Source organism: Aphanomyces astaci, assembly GCF_000520075.1.
Source record: "Aphanomyces astaci strain APO3 unplaced genomic scaffold supercont1.23, whole genome shotgun sequence".
NCBI lineage: Eukaryota > Oomycota > Saprolegniomycetes > Saprolegniales > Verrucalvaceae > Aphanomyces > Aphanomyces astaci.
In genome coordinates this window covers 337,193-362,463 of record NW_009798286.1, presented here as the reverse complement: position 1 = coordinate 362,463, position 25,271 = coordinate 337,193, and the positions used below count along the sequence as shown (strand labels likewise).

General features: G+C 46.6%; 7 protein-coding genes across 7 annotated transcripts; 4 read left to right on the top strand and 3 right to left on the bottom strand.

Moving 5' to 3' along the window:
- Nucleotides 1-2,057: 2,057 nt before the first annotated feature.
- Nucleotides 2,058-2,983, bottom strand: H257_09482 (hypothetical protein; the record flags this gene model as incomplete). The annotated part of the gene is made up of 2 exons (XM_009835706.1): nucleotides 2,058-2,500; nucleotides 2,572-2,983. The coding sequence occupies 2 exons, from the start codon at nucleotides 2,981-2,983 to the stop codon at nucleotides 2,463-2,465; spliced, it is 450 nt and encodes a 149-aa protein (XP_009834008.1). The 3' UTR covers nucleotides 2,058-2,462.
- A 1,526-nt stretch (nucleotides 2,984-4,509) lies between these two features.
- On the top strand, nucleotides 4,510-5,425 carry H257_09481 (hypothetical protein; the record flags this gene model as incomplete). Its single annotated transcript, XM_009835705.1, has 2 exons — nucleotides 4,510-4,836; nucleotides 5,210-5,425. 2 exons carry the CDS (start codon nucleotides 4,510-4,512, stop codon nucleotides 5,423-5,425), a joined length of 543 nt encoding a protein of 180 aa, XP_009834007.1.
- Nucleotides 5,426-8,045: 2,620 nt separating this feature from the next.
- H257_09480 (hypothetical protein) lies at nucleotides 8,046-8,556 on the top strand (the record flags this gene model as incomplete). Its single annotated transcript, XM_009835704.1, has 2 exons — nucleotides 8,046-8,354; nucleotides 8,494-8,556. 2 exons carry the CDS (start codon nucleotides 8,046-8,048, stop codon nucleotides 8,554-8,556), a joined length of 372 nt encoding a protein of 123 aa, XP_009834006.1.
- Nucleotides 8,557-13,739: 5,183 nt separating this feature from the next.
- H257_09479 (hypothetical protein) lies at nucleotides 13,740-16,154 on the bottom strand (the record flags this gene model as incomplete). Its single annotated transcript, XM_009835703.1, has 3 exons — nucleotides 13,740-13,796; nucleotides 14,171-14,471; nucleotides 15,820-16,154. 3 exons carry the CDS (start codon nucleotides 16,152-16,154, stop codon nucleotides 13,740-13,742), a joined length of 693 nt encoding a protein of 230 aa, XP_009834005.1.
- Nucleotides 16,155-16,666: 512 nt separating this feature from the next.
- On the top strand, nucleotides 16,667-17,426 carry H257_09478 (hypothetical protein). Its single transcript, XM_009835702.1, has one exon. The coding sequence runs from the start codon at nucleotides 16,711-16,713 to the stop codon at nucleotides 17,365-17,367; it is 657 nt and encodes a 218-aa protein (XP_009834004.1). The 5' UTR covers nucleotides 16,667-16,710; the 3' UTR covers nucleotides 17,368-17,426.
- Nucleotides 17,427-17,811: 385 nt separating this feature from the next.
- Nucleotides 17,812-18,246, bottom strand: H257_09477 (hypothetical protein; the record flags this gene model as incomplete). The annotated part of the gene is made up of 1 exon (XM_009835701.1): nucleotides 17,812-18,246. The coding sequence occupies one exon, from the start codon at nucleotides 18,244-18,246 to the stop codon at nucleotides 17,812-17,814; it is 435 nt and encodes a 144-aa protein (XP_009834003.1).
- A 6,385-nt stretch (nucleotides 18,247-24,631) lies between these two features.
- On the top strand, nucleotides 24,632-25,044 carry H257_09476 (hypothetical protein; the record flags this gene model as incomplete). Its single annotated transcript, XM_009835700.1, has 2 exons — nucleotides 24,632-24,776; nucleotides 24,833-25,044. 2 exons carry the CDS (start codon nucleotides 24,632-24,634, stop codon nucleotides 25,042-25,044), a joined length of 357 nt encoding a protein of 118 aa, XP_009834002.1.
- Nucleotides 25,045-25,271: the final 227 nt, after the last annotated feature.

Sequence of the window (25,271 nt, the reverse complement as noted above, 5' to 3'; positions counted from 1 at the left end):
TAACCGAACCGCGGGTCCTCTTCATCCGGATATCCCTTCTTTTCAGGTGTCGCGTGACGGTTTTTAATTCGGCATCTGTAGCTCACTGTCAAATGGGAGGTATATTAATAACTACTAGCTCAAGTGGTAGAGCGCCCTATTCGTGACCTGAAAGTCCCGAGTTCAAGTCCACCATTTCGCGACATTTTTCGTATTTTTATTTTTACTTGGAAGTACACAAATGTCAGGCATTCCAAAATTCTTCCGAGGCATTAACGATAAGCAACTTGCTCATGGACTCATTAAGTTAACCATATTGCCCAGGGTAGTGAAATTTAGCCCGCCTGCGATGCTGAGGGTAGTTATTGTGCCCGCGAAGGCCCAAAAGTAGTTATTAAGCCCGGGTAGTTATTGTTACCTATACGGTATTGTGCTTTTCACAAATTTTGGCTATTCTGGGACTAAAACCTTCTGGGACTAAAACCCCTTTTTTAAACATGGACCCACGTAGTATTAGGTTGAGTCCAGCTTCGTTTTAGTAAAACGAAGCACCAACCGTACCACTCTTTTTAGTAATTCCATGCACTAATCAGTGGTGGTTTTATGGATCGTATGGGTTTACTTCAAATTGATTGGTCGCCAAGGGAATTTTTGGCTGGTTTTCCGAGCAAGGTTTGCTTAACAGGGGTGTTTGCCGATCATACTTCGGCAAACGCGGTGTTTAACAGAGATGATCAGCTTGGACATGCGATGGCGGTGTGTTGTCCTTGTCCAGGTGTATTAAATTGACGTAAACACTGTTGTGGTCTTACATGGCCTCTCCCATCGGTCCGTCACACGGTTCATTGCGCAGTTCATGAAGACGGGGACCGTCGATGCTATGCCCAAGTCAAGGAAGAAGAACCGTTGGCCCGTTCAAGTGAACGAATGGATCCTACAGTACACAGCACGTCATCCGTGCTTCTATATCGAAGAGCTCCAAGACGCGCTGAGGTTGGAATTCCCCACGCTTGGAAATGTCTCCCAAGCTACCATTTGTCGCGCATTGATGCACGATTTGGGCTTGACTCGCAAAGGTGACATATGAATGAAATACTGTATTCGTTATTGTTATGACGTTTACTTCATAGTGCTTGAAAAGCGAGCTCACGAAGCGGCAGATTTTGAGCTGCATGACTACTACCGTCGACTCCGCCCATTTTATTCCAATCCAGACCAGTTGGTGTTTGTCGACGAGACATCAAAAGACGGCCGTGATGCCTTGCGGAAGTACGCCTGGTCGAAGCGGAACACGAAGGCCATTGTCGCACTGCCTTTTTCACGAGGACAGCGGGTGTCTGCATTAGCTGCATTTTCCACTGGCGGTTTTTTTTCCTGGGACTATGTTGACGGTATTAATGTATATTAATATCGCAAAATAGCGAAAGTGCATACAGTAAAAACATAGATTGGCAGTTGTAAGCTGATATTGAATATATATATATATATATATATTGATAGGAACGTTCGATCGGGATCGTTTTCACAAGGTTATGACGGATCGTATACTTCCGTACTTAAACCCGTGGCCGTTGCCTCGATCTATCCTGATCTTGGATAATGCTAAGATCCATATGTACAAGGAGCTCCAAGACGCGGTGCTATCAACGGGAGCGTTGTTGTTGTTTTTGCCCCCATACTCCCCACAACTAAATCCGATCGAAGTCGGATTTAGTCTTCTCAAACGCTGGATCAACAAATACCCCATGGCGTTTCGCTTTGATATTCGTGCGACCTTGGACGTTGCCTTTGTTGAGTGCACTAATCAGCGCGACGACGTTGGGTACAACCTCTATCGACATTGCGGGTACAACACGGACGACCTCGACAAAGGCACTTTTCAAATGTCTGAGATGTAGATTTTAGAAATACAACTACAATTTTACGTTATTCTATTAATTGATAAATTAACAAAGTAGTTTAAGGATTACATATATTCCTCATTAGCATGGTCAACATCGTCTACAATTTTACGTTATTCTATTTATTGATAAATTAACAAAGTAGTTTAAGGATTACATATATTCCTCATTAGCATGGTCAACATCGTCTATATTAACACGAGGTGCACGTGTACCTACTAGAGGCTCACGAAATGCAGGCATCAAGGGGTACGGTGGTAGGCCGAGAATGTTTCTGAGGTCACTGACGCAAAAAAAACAGTCAAGTGGCGCGCTGGCCAGCGATCCAATCCGAATGCGCACGCAGCGGTAAGCTTCAGCTTCCCCCCTGATGACGTTTTCGCGCTGCTCTACGTGGTGCTGCGTCATTTGGTCGATGTGGCCAAGCTGCTCCATCGTAGCATTTGCCGGTATTTCGACGGGAGCGCTTGTAGGGAGTCGGGCCGTGCAAATACTTGCGTATTGACTTTGTAATTATCCAAGGCTCACGTCATGCTGGCGAACATGCTCAGCTACACGAACCGCAGACGATTGTATGTTCTGCTATGTTGCACGACGAATGCCAATTTCGACGTGTTTTTCTATCCACATAAATAATCAATCATTCAAGCAGTATAGGAACAAGGTCAAACGTTCATCTATAATCAGGTACCGATGTAAACGAAAAGCTGCAAAACAAATGCAGCTTGTCCAAGGCGTGTTTTGCCAGCGTTGTCCCAAATTCTTGCGATGGTGTCGTTGAAGTTGTCCACGGATAGTCGAACATACTTGCTTTGTGGGGCGTTTATCGCAACCTTTGTATACACATCGAATGGTACGTGCGGTCCCCATTGAAGCTTGTCGCGGTTCGGAGTGGAATGTTGGGTTGCAACCATGTTGTCGACGATGTCAAGGACTGTCGCAGTCATTATATTGAACGTATCAATTGGTCGCATTGAAAACAGGACTGCCTCGCCCACTGACGTCCTGCTCTTGCCTAGTGCCCGGCCAAACTTCACTGATACGCTGCAGTGAAACACATCGGGCAGAGGCAGCCTCGCGACGTCACTGACCACCAACGACATTTTTGTTATGATGATTCGTGGTGTTGCGTAAGACAACGACGTTTTATTTCACCCAATGACAGACCGCTCGATATGCTTCGTTTTAGAGCAAGTGCAACCTTTCTTTATATAAAACGTTCAATCGTTAAAGCTGCTAAAACCACTGGCAGAAATGTTGAAAAGCACAATACTTCAAGTATTATTGTGCTTTTCACTCGTTTTGGCTATTCACACGACAAAACTGAGTCTTTGTTACAGTAACACCAGTCTTTTGGTACCGTGATTTACCTTGTAACGGATTGTTACGTTGAGAGATTATGTGAATTACAAAGGCAACCCACCAGTGATTTACACAACTCCCACGCTTTTGCACATTCAGAAGGTGCCAATTCGTTCTTTCATCTGCTATTCATAGCCAAGAGCACAATTCCCTGGTAATCCCGACCTTGAACTCTCAAATGACACATAGCAAAGACATGCGCTGGAGATCCATCGTTCTGCGCTGTGTCTATGGACTCGATATCAAAGATATCCACGCGGTATTGGGCATGTTAATTCGGTCAATCACACGATGGAACCAACAGTTTCAGCGCATTGGCCACGTTGGAACGAAGAGAAAAGCGCAGCTCCCGCTGGAGCCCAGACGTCATACAGTTTGTAAAACAGTACACAACCTTACACCCGTGCTTCTACATAGAAGAGCTCGGAGCTGAACTCAAGTTTCATTTCTCTGTGCTTCAAAACACCAGCACGTCAACGATATGTCGAGCACTTCGGTTTGATCTCCATTTGGCACGCAAGGTCCTTGAAAAGCAAGCGCAAGAAAGCAGCGCGCACGAAGTCCAAATGTATCGTTCCCGCCTGGAACCGTTCTACAGTCATCCAAGCCAGTTGGTCTTTGTCGATGAAACTTCTAAAGGCGGACGTGACGCTCTGCGCAAGTACGCGTGGTCGAGGCGGAATACACCCGCAGTTGTTTCGCTACCGTTTGCTTGAGGCCAGCGTGTGTCCATACTGGCTGCATTTGATAGCACTGGCTTCATCTCGTGGGACTATACAGTAGGGACTTTCGACCGCAACCGTTTCCACCAAGTGATGTCCGAACAGGTCATCCCATACCTCAATCCGTGGCCCTTGCCCAGGTCAATTTTGATCCTGGATAATGCCAAGATTCACATGTACCGCGAGTTGGAAGCGGCTGTGCATGCGAGTGGTGCTTTGGTTTTCTTTTTGCCACTGTATTGTCCCCAACTGAACCCTATCGAAGTTGCATTCGCACAACTTACAAAATGGATTCTGAAGTACCCATTGGCTTTTCGCAACGACATACGAAGGACTTTAGAAGTGGCATTAGTGGTGATATTGTATCTTGAAAAGCGTGTTGTGTACTGGCCAGATCACGATGACCACCACAAATCAGTAGACGCATACACCTTAACTCCCGCTTCCAAAACTGCGTTGGATTTGTCAACGGAACATTGTTCCTTGTTTTTGCCAAGCCGTCCAAGGATAGCGAGGATTACTACTCCAGAAAGGGTTACTATGGAATGGCCGGCATGATTGTCTGCGATGACCAACGGCGGATTACGTACCTTGACTTTGGCTGGACTGGATGTGCAAACGACAAGCGTGTGTGGAACAATTGCAACCTCGCTATGAACTCGACCAAGTACTTCAACCCCAATGAGTACTTGATGTCGGATAGTGGCTACACTAATCAGCAGCACATTATGGCAGCGTACACTCGCACCCGTAGCTCTGGGCTCACCGAGCAGCATATGCTGTTCAACAAGCTGGTTGCGAAGTGTCGTTACGTCAACGAGCATTGCATTGGTCTACTCAAAGGCCGTTTCCAGTCGTTGCGCTGCATGCGAGTTGACTTCACTACCCCTCGGGGACAAAAATAATGATGCTCACGATTCGTTTGCGGCCATTTTAACTTATTGTTGCAAGACATTGATGGTAATTGGGACACTGAGTTGCACGACTATGATGCTACTGCCGACGTGGATGACGTACACCAAAACAGCATTGCTCTTGCAACCTGCCAGTCTGCGTGACATATACGCTCGCCACTTTTGGAGCGAATCGGTTGGTGATATGTAGATAGATACGAGTGTAAATCAAGAGTTCATTGTTTTTATTTAATTTTGGAAATTCATCACGAATATACTCCATCACATCCGCGTTATCAAACGACATGGACGACTTGTGGCGTGCCTCTTCAATGATTTGCTTGTGTCTAAGCTCTTTGGCTTTCAGGTCAATTTCACGCTTGCGCAGCAAAAAATGCCGAACATCATTTTCCCTACGGAGCTCCAATTCCGTCGCGCGGCTCGTCAGCACCTCCCGGGACAAATCAGCCTCAACTTCAGCCTGGGCCTTAACTATAAGCCCCTGCATCAAGCTCTCGCCGACGCTGAAACTTCTCTTGCTACCGGATTCAGTCTTCAGCTTCCCTGAGCCAAATCCAACTTGTCCGGTTCTCTCTTTCTTTTTCCGGTGACTTTGAGGGGCGAGCCTGTTTCGTCTGCAGTTACGATATTTTCATCACCATTTTCTAACACCCCACATCTAGGAGATAAATAGAAAATACAACAGCCTTTATTTAACTTACAACTCCCATCAAGGATTTACAACTATCGTCAAGGATTTACTGTACAACTATCGTCAAGAATTTACAACTACCGCCAAGAGTGCACAACTTGCGTGCATACGCTTACAAAATAACTGGACACATGAGACAACCAACGCTACACCTACTACCTGTACGTAGTATTGCAATACATGAAAAAAGAAAGATCCTCCCGGGACTCGAACCCTGTATGCAACGTACGATTCACTACTATACCTGCAGGTCAGAAACCACTGTCATAACCATCGGCTCACTTCGATACAGTCGGAAGAATATGATACTTCGCATAATATAAATACTATAGTACACTGTAGTATTTATATTATGCGAAGTATCATAGCCTCACTTCGATACAGTCGGAAGAATATGATACGTCGCATAATATAAATACTACACTTATGCGAAGTATCATATTCTTCCGACTGTATCGAAGCGAGGCTAAATACTACTGTATGGCATGAAGAATGGCCTGCCACCATTGAAATGAGATAGCCACCAATATTTGCCAGGCCGAGAACTGGGCGAAGCCTACCAGTTTTTGATCTTTCATGATTGAGAATAGTGCAATGCAAGCGGCCGAAAACGACCCTGAAGTTCGATTTCCGTGGGCATCGTATGTGCCACAGCCCTCACGACGCAGTCAGCTCAGTGTTGGAATGCAGGTCGTCGTCGCGCTCATCGTGTCCGTGCTTCGGCATCTATGACTTGTGGTGAGATTTTGCGTGGTGGTGACATGGCGTTTCGTAGCCGTGGATTACCAAGACTCGCGGTGATGGACCATGCATTGTTGGTTGAATATGGATCATCCGCCGATTCCTATCCTACGAATGTAAATGCGACTGCTGGGCGACGTGAAAGAGGGGTGGCGAGCTCTGATGAATTGTTTCCAGACGGCAGCGATATCGAAACCTCGACCGATACGAACGTTACGTTCCTAGTTTGATATCTGACCATCGATTGGCCACGCTATTTTTTGTGAATCATGATTTTGCTGCTACTCATGTGAGTATTCATCCAACAACAAACACTTTGGTTCAACTGTGGGATGACCATGGTGTGGGTGGACTGACCCCTGTCGCTGGTGGAGTGTTGCCAAGGGGTGGCACAGGTGCAATTAGTGCGTTTACCTTTGCATCATTGGGGATGCCCTAACCCCTGTCGCTGGTGGAGTGATGCCAAGGGGTGGCACCGGTGCAATCACTACTCGTGATGGCTCTACCGTGTGGGACGAGCATGGTGTGGGTGGACTGACTCCTGTCGTGCTATCGCGTGAGTTTGTCCGTGGTTGTGGTTTTACAACGACAAAGTGGCCATTATGGAGGGTCCCTTGCAGTAACTACCGCATGGTATATTGGGTCCGAACGAATGCGCCAGGGGCCACGTGCTCTCTATGCAAATCTTGACGTGTGAAGGTGTGTGGATGGAATTATGCATCAACATCAACTCTTGGACTGAATCTGTCGTGTCCATCGAAGCTCAAAATCCTCGAGTGCGAATCATGTCCAGAACAAGTGTTCAAGAACTGTAGCCACAGCGACTCATGTGCCCACCTTCTATTTAAGTCATTGTCGCAACCCGTGAAGCAGTTTGTCGACAATCTGACCAAGCTGGGTGGTAAGCCAGGCTACATTTACAACGAAGTTTTGCTGCGATTCGACGCAAGCGAAGTTCCAGGGCTAGCTGCCGTACAATCTCGCAATGCGTACGTGAGAAGTACCCAGCTGCATTTGAACTCCTACATTCACACAATGGAGTCGTTGCTGATGAATCGCACCCTTCGGGGTACCATCCAATCAACTGAGTGGTTTTGTTTTGGATACAACCATGACGAAAAGGAGCGCCCAATCCTATCAAACGGCGTCCGTGGGAATCCGAACCTGTTCCTGCTGGGGTTAACAACACTGTCGATGTTGGGTCACCTAAATCAAGAGCCATCCGCGACAATGCTGCACTTGGATTGCACTCACAAGATGACAAACCTGGAGTACCCACTTCAGGTATGCCTCTTATCAGACAAGAGCAGAAAAACGATTATTGTTGCGTTGTTCCTGATGTCCCAAAGAAGACGGCCCAGTCTGTTGATGCATTACAGGCACTGTCCGAAGCATACGCAGCATGCTACAACCGAAACTTGCGATTGAGCTACGTAATGGGGGACGCTGATTTTGCTCAAAGCAACGCCGTTATCTCGGTTATGGGTGGCACCGTGACCGTTTTGATGTGTTGGTTCCACGTCACTAAGAATGTCGGTGAGCGCATTGTCACGTTTCGTATCACTGGAAGGCACAAGCTCGTTGTGTGGAAACACATTTATGACATGCACTACGCGAAGTCATCGACAGAACTGCTTGGAACGATGGAAACCGCCAGGAACGAGTGGAATGAAATGGGACTACAGGAGTTTGAAGTTTACTTCTTTGGCCAATGGTTGGACATGTCCACCTCGCGATGGAAGTATATCATTCCCCTTCTGGCTTTGCCACTACGAACAACCCCGTGGAAGTGACAGACAAAGTCCTAAAGCGTGATGTTACGAAAGGCGTACGGCTACAAATCAGTGAACTTGTGGAGAAGTTGGGATCCAACCTGGTGGCATTGTCAAAGGTTCTTCCAGAGGTATCCACGGAAGCGTTTGCCCCCAAAAACCTTGTCGCACGCATGCGCATTTTGAAGGCACACAGATACATCCTCAAGGCCGATCACATCGCGCCCCCCAGTGGAAGTATGGTGCGCTTACTCCAGTCAACGACGTTGGTGGTGTATATTCAGAGCGAACCGCCAAACTGTAGGGAGTTGATAACGCAGAGGAAATTGTCAACTGATTGATTGGCGTTATCTACATGCATGATTCTCTGACTATACTATATCTAATGCTATACATACGTGCGCTCTGCAGAAGGAACTTCTGGTGTCCATGGCCGAGCACGCCGCACGCCAATCGAGCTTGGTCGTAAACTGACGTCAACAGTGACGTCTGTTCTCATTGGTCGATAACCCTATGACGCCACTGGAGTGACGTCGCTACACAAACTTCTACGAAGCCACTTTTCCTCATTTTGCCACTGACGAAAATGAACCAGATATGACTAGTGCAACGGATGCAATTGCAGCCTACTATTTCAACTCAAATGCGAACAACTGCCGCAACGAGCGTGAAGGTCAGCCAGATCAAGGTTGGGAGGTTGACGTTGAGGCACTATCTTGTGGATGCCTCTACTACTTTAAACATGCGTGTTGCGTGCATCACTTGTATGCCCTGGATCTAACAAGCTCCGGAATGCCTGGCTTCAACGACAACAGAAGAAAATTCCAATCCCGACGAGAGACCAAGAAACGAGCGTACCATTCAAAGGAAACTATTACGCGGCGCTCGAACGCAACCAATCGAGGCAGACCCCCACGAGCCGGCCATCCACTTCAGCGATATCCTTATACATGATACAGTCATTAGTATTAAGTGAAACAGTCTTCTATCCAGCACTGTTATTGTCTTCCCCACAGCAGTGCTAAACGCTTCGTGCCACCAACCCCCGATCACATATACTACTCTACCTATGCCATTTCGAGGCCAATTTAACTGATTCATCGTCCTGCCCCACCACAAATGAATGGGCATCGAGGATGAAACCCTCTACTATCGCCCTGCTCCCCCACAGCAGTGCTAAACGCTTCGTGCCATCAATCGGTCGTGGCTTTACTCTCATACCCTACGAAAACACTTGTCCCTCTATCACTGCTTCTACATAGTACGTTGAAGTACGAAGTACCCGTATGATTTGTTTTGGATACACTACAAGTTCATTGGTCGATCTTTTCTATACAGTGGTTTGATTGGTGGATACGTTAGGATGGTTTGGTTATGTCCGTGACAAATATCTCACCACTTGAGAATTTTATTGAAACTTACTACAGTAGTACTACCAGTACATAGTTGAAGATAGTATCGTAGTATGTTGTTGGAACAAGTTGGATATTATTGCCAGAAGTTGTGGATTAATGAGAGTAGTTGTGGATTCTTAAATGGCAATTCGATTTTCATTGTCTCTCCACATCTAGTATTAACTGTTAGTAGTGTATGAAGTAATATATACCAGACAATGTGGATGTGTTGAGCATGTCGACTAAATAGTCGTCATCGTCTTCATTACTTGAACGGAGGAGAGGCGGGCCGATGTTCTATCGCCGATGATCTTTTCGAGCACATCCCAGTGCTTGCAGAAATTAGAGCACTTGTCCTTACGATGATGATATTAATCTAACTAAATATATTCCAATATACATACCATATCCGAATTGTATCAATTTCGACCAAGTAGCCTGGAGCAGTCGGGTCGTGATAGCGTTCATCTGCAGCGGACAACAGGCCTTCGCTGGTGTGGCTCATGAAATCCTTCGCTCTACCGTAGGAATAGATCAACTCTTGTATCTTGGCTTTGATACTATCGATATTGCGCACAATGCTGTGCTCGCGATGTAGAATCTGGCAGCTTTCGGAAGCAATGCTAATTTTATTCATGCCGTCTTTCGAGAGGGTGCCACCGCGCCAACGAATAACGTTGATGTACACATCGCCGTTGTAAACAGACAATCAAGGACTTGCGCAGACCGTGTCCAGGACCTGGAAAGCCTTCCAGTGTGACAGCGCCATGCCATCGCATAAGACTGGCTGAGTGGGGCACAAATCAAAGTACACGCCCGACGAAATCACTGCTATGCTCAGCGAGATGACACATCACCAACGATCCACAATTCGCGACATTGCTGCCGCCACTGGCCTGTCGCTCGGGGCTGTAGCACTGCGGGATGAAGGGTATGTAGTTGAGGGAAAAATGCACAATGAATTAACTGAAGATCTCCTTAGTCCTCATTCCTATGAATCTTCTTCGTCTAATTCACTACTTCTACGCTAATATGCACTTTCGTATACAATGGATGCGGGTGCGGTTGAGACATTGGGGGACTTCACTAGACTAGCGCTTCTAAGCCATACATGTCCTTGAGACACATCACCAGGCAAGTATTAGCTAGAGTGCGTCATGAGCCAGGTACTTAGGAGCTGGGTGCGGGCAAGGTGGTGGCAAGGCGTTACCCCCACCTGTCATATCGCTACATTCTCCCCTGACATCTTGCTACACATTGAAACGCCTTGACTCCAAGTCTTGGACGAGTTGCTTGAAGTGCACAACATGTTTGATGTCCTCCATCAGTTCCCACGTGGCTTCGCTTTCGGGCTGTCCATGCCACTTGACCAAGTACTCCAACTTGCGATTGAACTGGCTCTAGTTTTTGGTGTTCATCTCGACGGTGCTAAAGGACACTTGCTTCGAGTGGTTCATCGTTAGGCGTTGAAGCACTTGCACTCCTTTTTGCTCCTCCAACTCCTCCCCCCCCAAAGGAGAGTCGACAATGACGGCGATATCACGAGTTGTGTAGGTGGAGAGAGCTGATACATGGACAAGAAGTCGATTGATGCGCGCCGCGACTGAGGCACAGTGGATACCACACGCGTGGATTGAGAGTTGGTGAACGGAGGAGGTGGCCTGGGAGGCCGAGACAAGGCATCAGCTACCACATTTAACTTGCCTGGACGATGATGAAGAGCAAAGTCGAAACAACTGAAAAAGTAAAGCCAACACGTCAACTTGGGCGTAAGGACCGGCGTTGTTATGAACCACTTGCAGCAGGAGTTGTCGGTGTATACATCGAACCGATTGCCATGCAGGTAATGGCGCCACATGCCTAGAACCAACTTAATGGCGTACAGTTCTTTTTCGTGCACGGGCCAATTCTGTTCGTGAGGAACGAGGCGCTTGGACATGAAAGCAACGGGCCGATCATTGCCGTCGCCGTCGAGCTGGGAAATGACTGCACCACAGCATAAACCAGAGGCGTCGGTGGTAACCACAAAAGTCTTGTAACAGGGGCTTGCTGCAACGCGAACTTGATTGTCAAAAACGCTCGACGCTCGTCCTCGTCCAGTGCCACTTGGCTCCTTTCTTCAGCAATCCACTAAGGGGGCGGACGAGTTCCGCGAAGTCGGGGATGAACTTGCGGTAGTAACTGGCAAGACCGACAAAGCTCATGTCATCATTGCTCGACTGAGGCTCCGGCAACATTTCGATAGCACGGACTTTGGACTGGTCCACGTGGAGGCAAACTTTCGAAATGGTGTGACCCAAAACGTTGACAGAGTCGACACCAAACGATCACTTGGATGGACGCGCGTATAGCTTCTCGGTGCATATAGCTTCTCGGTTCGAAGGACAGTGCAAATTGAACGCAAATGATCAGCGTGATCTTCGATCGTCCGCGAGAACACACAAATCTCGTCCATGTACACCACGACAAAATCAAAATTGTCAAACAATCGACGCATAAGGCGAGACCAGATGCCTGGCATGCCTGCCATACCGATTGGGGCCACTACCCATTCATAAACATCGCGATGGGTCCTGAAGGCAGTGTACTTCCGCGCTGATGGCATCACGAGCATTTGGTGGTAGCCAGACGCTAAGTCGATCTTCGTAAAGACTCGGCATCCGTGCATGCGGTCAAACAGGTCTTCAATGTTGGGCAGCGGGATCTTTGGCTCGATGGACTGAGAGTTGACATGGCGGTAATCCAACACCCATCGTATAGGGGTGTCAGGCGTGGCAGCATCTGACCATCATCACTACGCTTGGAAACACCGAAGATGTTGGATACCCAATCGCTGTTCGAGAGCTCGATCCAGCACTTATGCAACAGATCGTCGACGACGTGTCCAAAGAACCTGCTTCCACCTTGGACAATCGGAACGGGTTTGGTGCTGAGGTCCCGCGTCAGGCTTCATTGTCAAATCAAACTCAATCCCACGCAGCGGTGGTAACGCGTTGGGTAACTTGTCGGGTAACACGTCACGAAATTCATCCACGACCCTGGCCACGAGCGGGTGTAACTTCTGCTGCGGTGCCGTTTTCGTCGTGACTTTGATCATCCATCCTTCGAATCGTTCAGGCTCGACTTCACTTGAGTTGACGTTGAGGATTTGGTGGGTACGCCAGTCCATGACAGGGTTGTAACGAAAGAACCAGGGTTTCCCCAATATGACGTCAAAGTCCTTCTTCCCGAGATCCCACTCGGTAAGTATAAGATCTGGGAACGTCCATTGACCAAAGCAAAGTGTGCCAGATACTTCCTTCACATTCTTGATGCCAGAACAGTGTCCATCGAAGCCTTCTGCTTGAACTTCCTTGGAACGGATCACTGTCTTGGCCAAACCTGGGCGGCAAAGCAAGTTCTAGGCACCAGAGTCGATCAGGATGCGAACGCTTGTGCTGTCGAGTGCGCCGTGAACTCTCATCAACCTGTTTTCTCGCGCTGGCACTTCTTGCTGGGCGGTATTGATGTTAAGTGACTCCTCCTCCCCGGAGTCTTGCTGGGCTAGGTCCATGTTGTTGCCTAGGATCACTTCTTCCACGTCATCTTCGCTGTCGTCTGTGTCGCTGTTGACTTCGGTTAATTGGCATTGTGCTAACGACTTGGTGTATTGCGCTGGGTCGCTGAGACCGGTTGGCATGTCTTGAGATGTTGTTGCGCTGAGGTTGGGCTTGGCTTCTTCCTTGATTGTTCCGGGGTGGAGAGCGACAGTCACTGATTCTGTGGCCTATTCGTCCGCAGTTGTAACTGGGACCTACTTGGCGTTGCCCATGGTATTATACTTTGGCGTTGTCTACTTCCATGTTGTCATCTTGGCGCTGGTGTGGAGGATACGCATACGGTGGGCGGCTTCCTTGATGTCGGTTGTTGAACTAATGGCGGCGATCGTGGCGATAAAAGCGGTCGCAGTCTTTGCGTGACCACCGTTAAGGGTCGAGTTGTGGGAGCGCTCATAGTCCTGGGCAACTTGGATCGCGGCAGTCACATTCTCGCAACGATGATACAGACAGTACTGCAACTCCTCACGGGTTCTGGTTTGAAGACCGCGTTGGAACCAGGACACCTTATCGCGCTCGGTCATGCCGCACACTTGCGTACAGATTCATCCGAACTTGGCAACATACTCGGTCAAGCTCGCACACTGGGCTTGCTTCAATTCGTATAGCTGATCACGCAGCCGATCTTGTTAATCGTCGGGCTCAAACTCGGCTCACAGCTCTTCTTCTAGTTCAATGATGGTGCTTGGAGACTCACCGAGCGAAAGCCGTTCTTGGTACCAGGCTGCGGCAAGGCCATGGATATTTGCCACCATCATGGCAATGCATCGCTGTTGGGTCCCATCGTTTTATTGGTAATCAACGTTCTTTGCGTTGAAAATGTCGTAACTTGGTGGATGTATAGGCTAATACTTTCGTTCATTCATCCATAATACTTCGGCATCTTTAATCCTTCAACTCTAAGTTCTGTTTGTCGTGTCGCTCGTTTGATGTGTTGACTGGCCATTCGCTCGCTCTTCCACTTAAGCGGCTTGGGTATGGGTAAGCATTTCTAACAGCTGTTCATGTCGCTGAAAGGACTCTGCCATTGTGCGCAAAACTTCATCCATCTTGTAATTCTGGTGAAATTGAATTACTCTATTTCGAACTTCGATCTACTCTCGCTTCAGCCTTGATTATGCGGGCCTTGTGGTACACTTGAATCTTACGGTCGAGGACTCCTTCAATCAGTTCTTCGATTTGGTCGTTCCGGTGGATCAATAAGTCTGTGATCTCTTCGATGGCGTTGCGGGCGTCGGAGTTCTTTGCTTCTGGGATCTGGGCACGCAACTTGTTGATAACCACGCGGTGGTGACGGGTTAACACGTAAAGGTCTTGGCGTAGCTTAACCGGCAGATCCGGATAATCAAATAGTTCGCCGATGTCTTTGGTGACCGCGATTTGGGGCTTGCGGGTCTTACTACGGGGCATACACTAGCAGATCACTCATAGCGTGTATGGATTTTGTTGCTGAGACTATCACCAGGTAACGGGTAGCAAAGACCACGTTTTTAAAACCTTTGGCGATGTGCTGTCTCTGCAAACGACCATAACAACCGTCTAAGAAGACTGGCTACGTACAGCGGTTTGACGGGGCTTGGGGCGAGAGAACCACGAAGTGCTACCAATTGTAGCACTGCGGGATGAAGCGTATGTAGTTGAGGGAAAAATGCACAATGAATTAACTGAAGATCTCCTTAGTCCTCATCCCTATGAATCTTCTTCGTCTAATTCACTACTTCTACGCTAATATGCACTTTCGTATACAATGGATGCGGGTGCGGTTGAGACATTGGGGGACTTCACTAGACTAGCGCTTCTAAGCCATACATGTCCTTGAGACACATCACCAGGCAAGCATTAGCTAGAGTGCGTCATGAGCCAGGTACTTAGGAGCTGGGTGCGGGCAAGGTGGTGGCAAGGCGTTACTCCCACCTGTCACATCGCTACAGGGGCCATCACCCGCAACCTCCGGAACAGCACGCTCGAACGTCGCTCGTCGCGTCTGAAGCCCCTGCTTACCGACGACAATGTGGCGCTTACGAATTCGATGACATGTGGGATGTCGTGCATCTCGACGAGAAGTTCAACGCGTACAAGGACTGCCCAAAAGTCTACCTTACGAAGGGCGAGTCACTCGGTCGCCGCGCGTGCAAGATTAAGCGGTTCATCCCGAAAGAGATGTTCCTCGCTGCTGGGGGACGGACTAGGTATGATAGTGTGCGTGGAGATGCTTTCAATGGGAAGATTGGTATGTGGCCTATTGTAAAGTACCTACCCGCCGCTCGATCGTCGCACAATCGCCCAGCTTGTACTATTGTAACTACGCTTGTCAACGTCGATGCCAATATGTACCGTTACTACGTTATCACCAAGATCATACTTGCTATCAAGGCAAAGTTTCTAATCCGCCATAAGCAAGTCATCCTACAGCAAGACAATGCGACACCCCACGGCGCAATCACGGACGAGGTGCTTGCATGTGCCTCGACGGACTGGTGGAAGTTTTCGTGTGCGCCGCCAGCCATCAAACAGCCAGGACCTAAACGTTCTCGATCTTGGCTTTTTAGCTGCTATCCAAGGGATTCAGTACAAGACGTTGTGTCGGTCAGTTGATGATGTCGTTCATGCTACACAGGGGTCGAAAATACGCATATTATATGTATTGTTTAGCTACTCAGTGCATACATAATGCATAATTGTTGCAAAAGACTGAAATTCATTATGCATATTATGCAATATATGCACATTAATGCACACATTTTTACTCAAGCGTTTCGTGGACAGTCGATACGTCCCGGTAGCTGCGGTTGCACTTTAGGAAGAGCGTCGCCTCAATCATGATGGGATGGAGTGAAAAACGGTCGAGGCCAATCAAAGCACTCGACATGCTGAAAACACGCTCGGGTATGTTTGACGTTGGGGAGACAGCACCAAGGAGGACATAGGTGTCATTCTCGTCGGCCAGGCGCGCACGTTTCAACGCTCTTTCGGCAAATCCAGCATCTTCGTCCGAAACATCATCTGTGCCGTAGTTGCTTCGCAGTGCAGAAACGGCCAACTTCTCAGGCCGAGTGAGCGTGCGACCACGTTGAAGTTTCATGACGGCATTTTCAAAATTTGGGTTGCCAACAATATTTGCTGATCCACCTAAGTCTACTAGAAATATTTCATATATTGTCGATTTGATACAAATTTGGGGAGGGGGTGCAATCGAATCGCGTCGACCAAACCGATCCACAATCGATCTGATTGGTTGAATTTCATTGAGGATATTTTGATTGGCTAATAATTTTGAGGTCATCTGAGGTAGCCAATCAAATCGATTTAAATTCCAACGAGAAACCACGCCACAACACGAAATTTCACTTGAAAGCACAATATACAACCCATGATATTTTGTGCCAATGTGTAATGCTCAAAGCTGGGGAAGTCAACGACAAGAGCATCGAAGAGAGTTCAAACCTCCCACATTAGACAGATTTCGCAAACGCCAGTTCTATTCTATTCTATTCTATCCACATCCTATCCTCTATGACTGAATAAATATAGACGACCTGCAAAAACTTGTATCGGCTGCAAATCTCACCGAATTTGTGGCGAGGTGGCTATCCGCTGTATCCGAATAACACAACTGGTCTTGCACGACGCTGGCATGAATGACGAGGTTGCGACCGACTCGCGAGGGCCAGCAGGCTCGCAAGTGGTGGAGCGACGCCGACGACATGAGTCTGTTGACTCAAGTCAACATTTACCTGCCCTTCAAGCAAGCGAAGAACACAACGAAGGCGTGGGATGCGGTGGCGAACAAGCTCCGCCAAGTTCATGGGTTTGGCAGGATTGGGCTGGACGGCAAGAAGGCCTCCAGCCGCTTCTACCAATTGCTGTGGGTCCACAGGAAGTTCCAAGAGAGCTCAAAGTACCTCTCCGGCGTGGAACAAGACGAAACAGGGAAGATCATGCTTCTGGACGAGTTGATTCAACACTTCGACGAGGCCAGCGAGGAACGGCAAGCCGAACGAGCAACGATGGCCGCCAAGGCCACCGAAAAGGAGGCCACCGCGGGATATGTGCGGGAGCAAGCAATGATGCGGGGTCCCAGTAAGTCCAATGAAGGCGACGATTCCACCGACAGCGACGTGGCAAGTCGCAAACGAAAGCTATTTTCGAAACTCAAGAGCGCAAAATTGCGTTGGAACACGAGCGACTCGAGTTTAAGAAGTATAAATTTGAGATGGAGCTACAGGAAAGAGAAAAGGACAGGATGGAAAGAATCCAGAAACGCGAGGACGAAAGAAAGAGAAATGATGACATGATGGACCTCATCCGTCACTTGCTTCACCGCTAAATTGAAAATACACTTTCACACATTCGATTTATTAGTTGCCATCATTTGGTAGCTGTAAATACTCCTCTAGAGATGGCGGTGTAAGGTTGAAGTAGCTACTAATTTGATTTCCACCGTGAAAACAACAGTGGCAATTAGTAAACAACATTGCTACCATAATAACCTTGCCCACACTTTGCAACATAATTTTTTGTTGCATCTTGTATCCCACCATCGCCCAATTTTTCTTCATAATCCCGAAGGACCACTCAACTGACTGGCGGACTTTGCTCATGGACGAGTTAAACTCGTTCCTTCTGTCGTCCAGATCACTGCCTTTGTAGCCGGAGCAAATCCACTCCAACACGCCATACGCCGGGTCACCATAAACCAAAAAGTCGCGAAATAAATCGCGCTTAGCGTCCAAATACGCCTAGAGTTTGCTCAGCCGCAAGAGCGTGGTGTCATGTCGTGACCCCTCGACCGCCCCCCAAAAGTGCACACACAGTCCGTCTGGAGCAGTCACTGCCTGAAAATTCAGGCAGTGTCTGCGCTTGTGGCCACTGTAGATCAACCGCTGCAGGTCGGCAAAATTTGATGCAACAAGGTCGCGCTTCTGAGTGATGCGGCATGTTTCAAACTTGCTGCCATAAATGAACCGAAAGATGTTGTCCATGTATGATCCCTTGGTCTTGACGGCAGCGGAGTACATCACGAGTCTTGGAACGACGATTGAGTCGCAAAAGTAAAGCAGTTTTTTCCACTTGTCAAACAAGAAGTCTATTACGTCGTTAAAGATACGACAAATAGACTCTCGTGACCGGCCAAACGTCGCCATCATGTCGTAGTAGCGGCGAGGGTAGGACATGCGGTAGAGCTCTTACCAGTACTCAGAGTTTGTATACTCCTCATGGATATTGTTCGTCTTGATGTACAGTTCATCAGATTTGTCAAACTGACCATTGGAAATGCCACCACCACGGCGCCTTCGGCGACGAATGCGTCGTCCAACGAAGCCACCAACCAGCCGCTGCAGCCAATTCGTCCTCTAGCGAACGCCACGCAGTTATGTTGAGCAGCCTTGCCGCTGCTTTTGCGTCCCTCTATTGGTCGTGAGTGACCCTTAAGCAATGCGTCAGAGTCTTTGGTGTAATCTGCTTAATGTATGTTATGATGCTTCATGTAAACCAAGCATCCTTTCCTCCGTCTTTTGCTCGTATAAAAAGGCTAAGGGCTGTAATGCCACCCCATAAAATTATGCCATAAACCGTTTTGGCAAGTCTGCAAAAATTTCCCAAATTCTCATATTTCATGAAAGAATGGAGAAAACAAGTATCTACAAGGTTGTCTGGATGCCAGTTAAATTATGGAAAAATTATTTGATTTCCGAATGAAGTGCAACACTTCAACGTGAATAAAACCCCATAAGAAAGTTGAACCAAATCGGTCCATTTTTTTATGCCATAAATCACCCGTTTCTCAAGAAAATTGTGGCATAAAGTTTTGATCTTTGGTGGTATCCAGACGCACAAAATTTCGAAAAATGGAATGTTTCGATTTTGCCAACTTTTCTTCGAAAAACGGCCATTTTACGCCATTTTTCGTGGCATCCAGACCCGCCCTAATAAAGTTGAAATTGATCATACTTATTCTCCTAATATAATACGTAATAATAAAACATTGTAAACTACTCCTAAGAAAGTACATTACTTTGACATCGAATATCTCATTGACACCTTGTCTACAAGCGGTTTAATGAATGTAGATATTGCAAACTTACAGTTAGTTGCCGGCTATCGTTCAAAGCTCAAAATATGGCGATTGCAACATTGTAGCATGAGTGATGTGTCAGTAGCAAAAAACGCAAATATAAGTAAATAACTCGTAGCAACCTCTATAATACGTCATTATGTAGAGATAATGCTTGTGAACACGTAAAAATTGTCTCGGGTTGGTCGATTTACATTGGCTCATGTTGTGTGGCTTTGAAAGTGGCTGTCTCAAATATAACATGCAAGTTAACCAACTTTGTTAACCATATTTTCTTCCAAATATAAAATCACATACTGTAACATCGTTTTGATGTCTTGTTTTTAAAAATTCTATTCAAGCCATGATAAAAATAATGAAACGGTTTCTCTTTTCGAAGAAAAGTGCGCTTCCATGGAGCAAGGTTGACGACCAAATCACCAGCGCAAATGCGACGACGAAGGTTTCAGTCAACCAGGTGAAGTAAAACGAATCCGATCGTGTAACATTGGGATTTTATAGGCATCAGATCCATCGAGTTCGTTCTAATATGCCCACTTCACTCACCCTCCTACATTCCTTGAGAATACCCTTACCTATTTTTAATATAAAACACCTATGTCATAATCTAAAACGATAACATCGAAATATAGCATCAAGTTATTTTGCTTTCAAGCTAAATTTGGTATCTTTGGTAGGTTCGACGAAGGACGTCAAATCCAACTGAAATCGTCGAGACGTCATTTTACCTAAAACAAATATACCCACTATCTGTCCGATGCAATGTGAACTCTTTGTGAAATGGCGAAGCTTTGCAATGCAACGAATACACCCACCTGCAATTTGATTACTCGAAAGGTCTTTTTTCAAAAATTTCTTGACTACTTCGGTCCGTCGATCACTGCGTCAATTTTGCTTCGTCGAATCGATTGGCAGCCCCAGTCCATTTTGAAATCGAATTACCAATAACATAAGTTAACATCAATGTTTGTCATAATTTATGACAATATTAACTATTCAAAACGTACATGACTTTGTCGATGAATTGCTCAACAATGGCATGTCTGAGAATACCGTTGTTGAGCAATTCATCGACAAAGTCATGTACTTTTTTACATTTAATATGAAAACTGAAGATATGGTTGCGGGCTACACAACAAAGTGTGCGGCGATTACACTTATTTAGCAAGCGTGAAGGGCCCTCAATAGTGCCAAAAAACTGAAACATAGCTTACTTTGGGTGTGATTATATCCTGCAATAAGCATCGTAACACCGTCCATGCCACTTCATTACGTAGTATCAATGCTGCTGTACATGCTACCAGGTTCTTGCGTTGATCGATGATCTCTGAGCCACGAAACAGCACATAATAGACAACACTTTGGCGTTAACTTCATATATAGCGTAAAGATGACAAACAATTATTGTCACCTTGAGCTATAATCTATACAGTGCGATGCAAAAGGTTACTACGTAGTATATAACCACTAGGTTTTTCTTGATTGTTTTTTTGTTGGCTGCGAATTAAATTATGCTGAGCAAAGATTTCTATTTATAAAATACACATTTCTAGCTTTGAAGCATGCCAAAAATATTAGAAAATGTCAGTGAGAAATTAAAATAATTAAGTTTTACCACCGATGCGAAAGGTTATAACCACTTGGAGAGCTGAAGGGTTGAGACCCCAAAGCGATTGAAATGATACAATGTATTCATGGATTTTAATCTCATAGTAGTTGTGATCATTCCTTTAAAGGCCAGAACCGTGAGACACCCCTATTTCACGTTTAGGGTGAAGACATGGAGGTAGAGAACCTCGAGGCAATTTCCGTGATGATGGGTGATACCAATCTTGAGTTGTACTGCTTATCACCATCATGTATTTTCTGAAGGGTCCTCAAGCAGCATAAACGTAGTCGTCCCATCAGTCCAAGTACCCCCTTCCCCCCCGTGAAAACACTACAGCAGTTCTCGTGGCTGATCTTTTTGTCTTGCCTAACACAGTTGCCAATACTTCTATCATAATCTACGCGTCATGATGAGGCGAATGCGCTTGATTTGAGCTCAATTGGATCAAAACTGACCGAGTTACGGGTAAAATTAGATTGGCTCGTCTTGGTTGTGATGTGACAAGAATTAAAAAAAATACCTAAAAATACCTGTCGACTTATTCTATTGGCTACATTTGGCTATAATTTCACAGAATTCTGGCGTTTGCTTCCCGAGAAACGTACTGAGAAAATTGTATCCACTTTTATGGTTAATTTAGTTTGGATTATCATTTGTTTTAAGAGCATTCTCCACCGCGCCCAGTAAATTGGCCAATCAGTAAATCTGTGTGCTGATTTACTGAAAACTTACTGAAATATTTTCGCACCGCACCATTTTCCGGTCCCATCAAATCTGTGTGACTTTTACTGGAATATTTGCTGTCAGCAAAGCACTGACTTCTACTGGATTTTCTGGAGTCAGTATCCATTTATAGACATCGGTGCATAAACATGGAGAAGCATCCAGGGTCGGTGATGGCATACGTCGAGGTGCAGTTGTGGCGGCCCTTGCACGGTGTGTATGCCGCAGTCAATAAGTTATAACTTGTTGTGATGACTCTTGCGGCGTAGGTCAGTTGCGGCCGAGCGCATTCGCCTGCGGTCGATGCTGACGTGGCAAGTTTAGGAGGCAGCATCGACCCCACGCGAATGCGGCCGGTTGCTTGTTTGCGCCGGTCCGAGGCCGATCCTACCATGATTGGCGATATCTGGCTTGTGTCGGTCGAAGTCGCATGGCTTGCCGCGTTGGCAAGAGTCGTGCGGCAGTCCGTGGGTATGTCTTCGCGGCCGGTAGCCGTTATGTTCATGTTGCAGAATCATCCATGCCATAACTACAACTCGACAGGACCCGCGTCATTGACTGCTGTATTACCAAGGTTAATAGCGCGGGTCCTGACGAGCTGGCCGATGCCTATTTACGTTTACTAGTTCACGAGAAACTACAGTTGATAAGGATAACTTTGCACATATGCATGCATGTTGCGCATCATTGCGTGCAATTCCTGGTGATAACCATTCGTCGAAATTAACGCGGGTTTCCACTCAGGAGATAGCTGCCTGGTCGAATTTACTGGCTGGAGTTGGGCTATTTGCGGGCGATTTATCCTGAATTATCAGTCCATTACAATACTGGAGGTTTTATCCGAGTAGTATGCGGATATTGGTGTGTCGATTTACTGGAATGCGGTGGAGATACTCTAAGACATTCTTCCGCGAGGGCCGATACTAGAACCACATGTTGTGGAACCGCTTCGCCAATTCTAACGCGCCTGCTCGATAGGGGCGGTGTGTAATCTTCGGTTTTTACTTCGCTCAACGCTGTGACTTTTCAAGAGCACACCGACCGGTACACTAGTGTACATCTTGAACAATATCCGGAGAATTGTCGCGCATCGCCACGTTTGAGGAATCCTCAAAATACCCATAAATAACACGATGAATGGCTGAGGATCCCAGCCACACAGCCTGTGGTCCTGGAGCAAGCGCGTGTGTAGGAGATAGCGCCACAAGACATTGCAGCGGGAGCCTGGTGACCCGAAGTAAACGTGCGCTGTGTACTTCACGCCACCAGCTCTCCGCAGCAGCACTTTTATGACAGTCAGCCTACTCTACAAGCTCCCATAGGTGTGTGCGTCCTTTCAATTGATCCTGCCTGGGTCTTATTTGGAGCTGTTTATATGTGATGTCTTGTACTTGTAGTCATATCCTATGGTGCAGAAAGGAGGTCCAAATCCATTTTCAGTTGGCACTTGTCCGCAAATTAATAGTAACGTTAGTTATCATTAAGACTGTGATTGGCTACAAATAAATGCACGTATCCAATCAAACCCAATTATACCTGCAAAATCAAAAATTGCCGAGAAGTTTGCGCAGCGGCCATTTTGGAGGTACCTTAACTGACAACTAGCATAGTAAAAACGAGTGGAGATGATATGGTGCATGCAAGTCATCTAAAGACTACAGATCATCATGAAGAGACGTTTTACTATTAAACGCCTCAGTTATTTAAGTTAAACCCACGCGTTAAATCATAATAATAGGTTACTCCGGAGTACATTTTTTACCTGGTAATTAGGTTAAACGTCCTGAATAATCCGGATGCAAACGTTTGTACGGATAAGTGCTGAATACAAAGACCAAGATATACTTGATGCTCCTTTTCGGTTATATTTCCGTACAAAAAGACCGGTCGGTTTAAGTTCTATTACTCGATCAATTTTTCACCAGTCGAAAATCTGAACCGTAACTTCTGTTGGGCTTTTCCAGTACTGTATAGTTATTACGGCTTATATTGCTAAAAATATCAATACAAAATTGGAATAGATGTCGAAGGACAAGGCATTTTTTGTAGTCTTTAGATGACTTGCACCATATACTGGTGAATTTGCCCGTCGTTGTTGCTCGACGGCGGTGAGGGCGGCGCCGAGGACGAGGCGACTCACGTAGGCTGCGAGGAACTGATACAGCAGATCGAGGCTGTCCACGGAGAAGACAGCCTGGATACCGAACGAAGAGTTCTACCAGCCAGAGTCCTCAACCATGTAAGCAGTCGCATTGAGATGACAATGCGACGTATGGTTTATGATACTCCCTTGCGTGCTTACGTGTGTGCAATGTGATTTGGCGTAAATAACCAGTTGACGGGATCAAGGACTACCGGTAGTTATGCATGTAACTAGTGTGCTAGGTATTTGGGTTAAGTTTAGATTGGCGGTGAATCCACACCTGAAAGTACAAGTTTCAGCCACTATGCGCAACTTGCTCATAGTGCATGTAAATCGCGTATCGATTGCATCCCTTACCATCGTTTATAACCCCCCATGACCTTCTGTCCCCTGCACAACGATTCTGCTTGCGGCTTATCTACCACAATAACCACTTACGAGGTGAGAACCACCATTCACGACATCATGACTAGCTCATAGTAAATGAAGATCGCCAGAATAGCAGCGACTGCAGCCCCTGCACCTCCACAGCCCATAAACATAAATACAAATAACACTGTCAAGTGCATAATCCATCCACTCGTATTGCCTAATCCTAAGAGAACTGAACTACACTACCCAATATCTCGCGCAATACCAGTTGTTGGTATTTGTGTTTTATGATGTGTGGGATGTTGGAATTCAGACGATAAATGCTTGTCACTATGAACTATGAGCCAAGAATGATATGAGTGAGCACAGTTTGAGTTGTACGACACATAAGGGGGGATACATAATACAGGGAACGACGGAATGGTTCACCAAACGAAGTTAAAAAAAGTACAACTCTAATAATGACCAATACAAATGAAATATAATAATAACGAACGCTAATTGGCGGAAACAAATACTTTCACGCTCGCGTAATAAAATTCAAAAAAATTGCAACTCAAAGCCATTTGGAAATCAAAAATGCTATCCACGCAACGTGCTCCGAAGCGATCGTACGCGATGTCAACCAGAATCAACATGCTGGGCATCTTAGACACCATGAATCCCACCAATGCGGCTAAAGTTACTGGTATTCCACGCGAGACTATTTGCTCCTGGGCTAAGAATCGAGAAGAAATCCTCGCGTACGACGGAAACAAGAAGAAAAAGAAGATCGAATCAGGTGGACGACGGCAAAGTTTTCCAGACCCCGAGAGTCTTGTTGATTTCGTTAACTAGATGCGTGCTCAAGAGCAGGCGTTGACTATGACCCACGCCATCAATTGGATCAAGCGACATGGGCCCGGGTGGCTTCGTGCCTACCTCTCCCAAAAGAAGCCTGGAGCTGGATACGATGCACTGCTACGCCTCTTGCAGAGGTTCATGATACGCAATGGATTTACACGCCAACGTTCATCCACACGCAAGCACAAGACGATGGACACACGTGATGAGTTTACCGAGATGTACCATCGAGCGTACCATGGGTTTGGTCCTGATGCCGTGTACATCGTGGATGAAACGGGGTTCTACTACGATATGCCGCCGAAGTATATCTGGTCAGTCAAAGGTGGTGAGCCAAATATCGCTACGGGAGAAAAGCATTCCCTTCGAATGACTGCGATTCATACCGTCAAGGCTGATGGCACCAAGCTTCCGATCCTGTTCATCATTCATG

Excerpts from the sequence above, each read along its gene's own strand:
- H257_09478 (XM_009835702.1), top strand. The coding sequence starts at position 16,711 with ATGACGAGGTTGCGACCGACTCGCGAGGGCCAGCAGGCTCGCAAGTGG.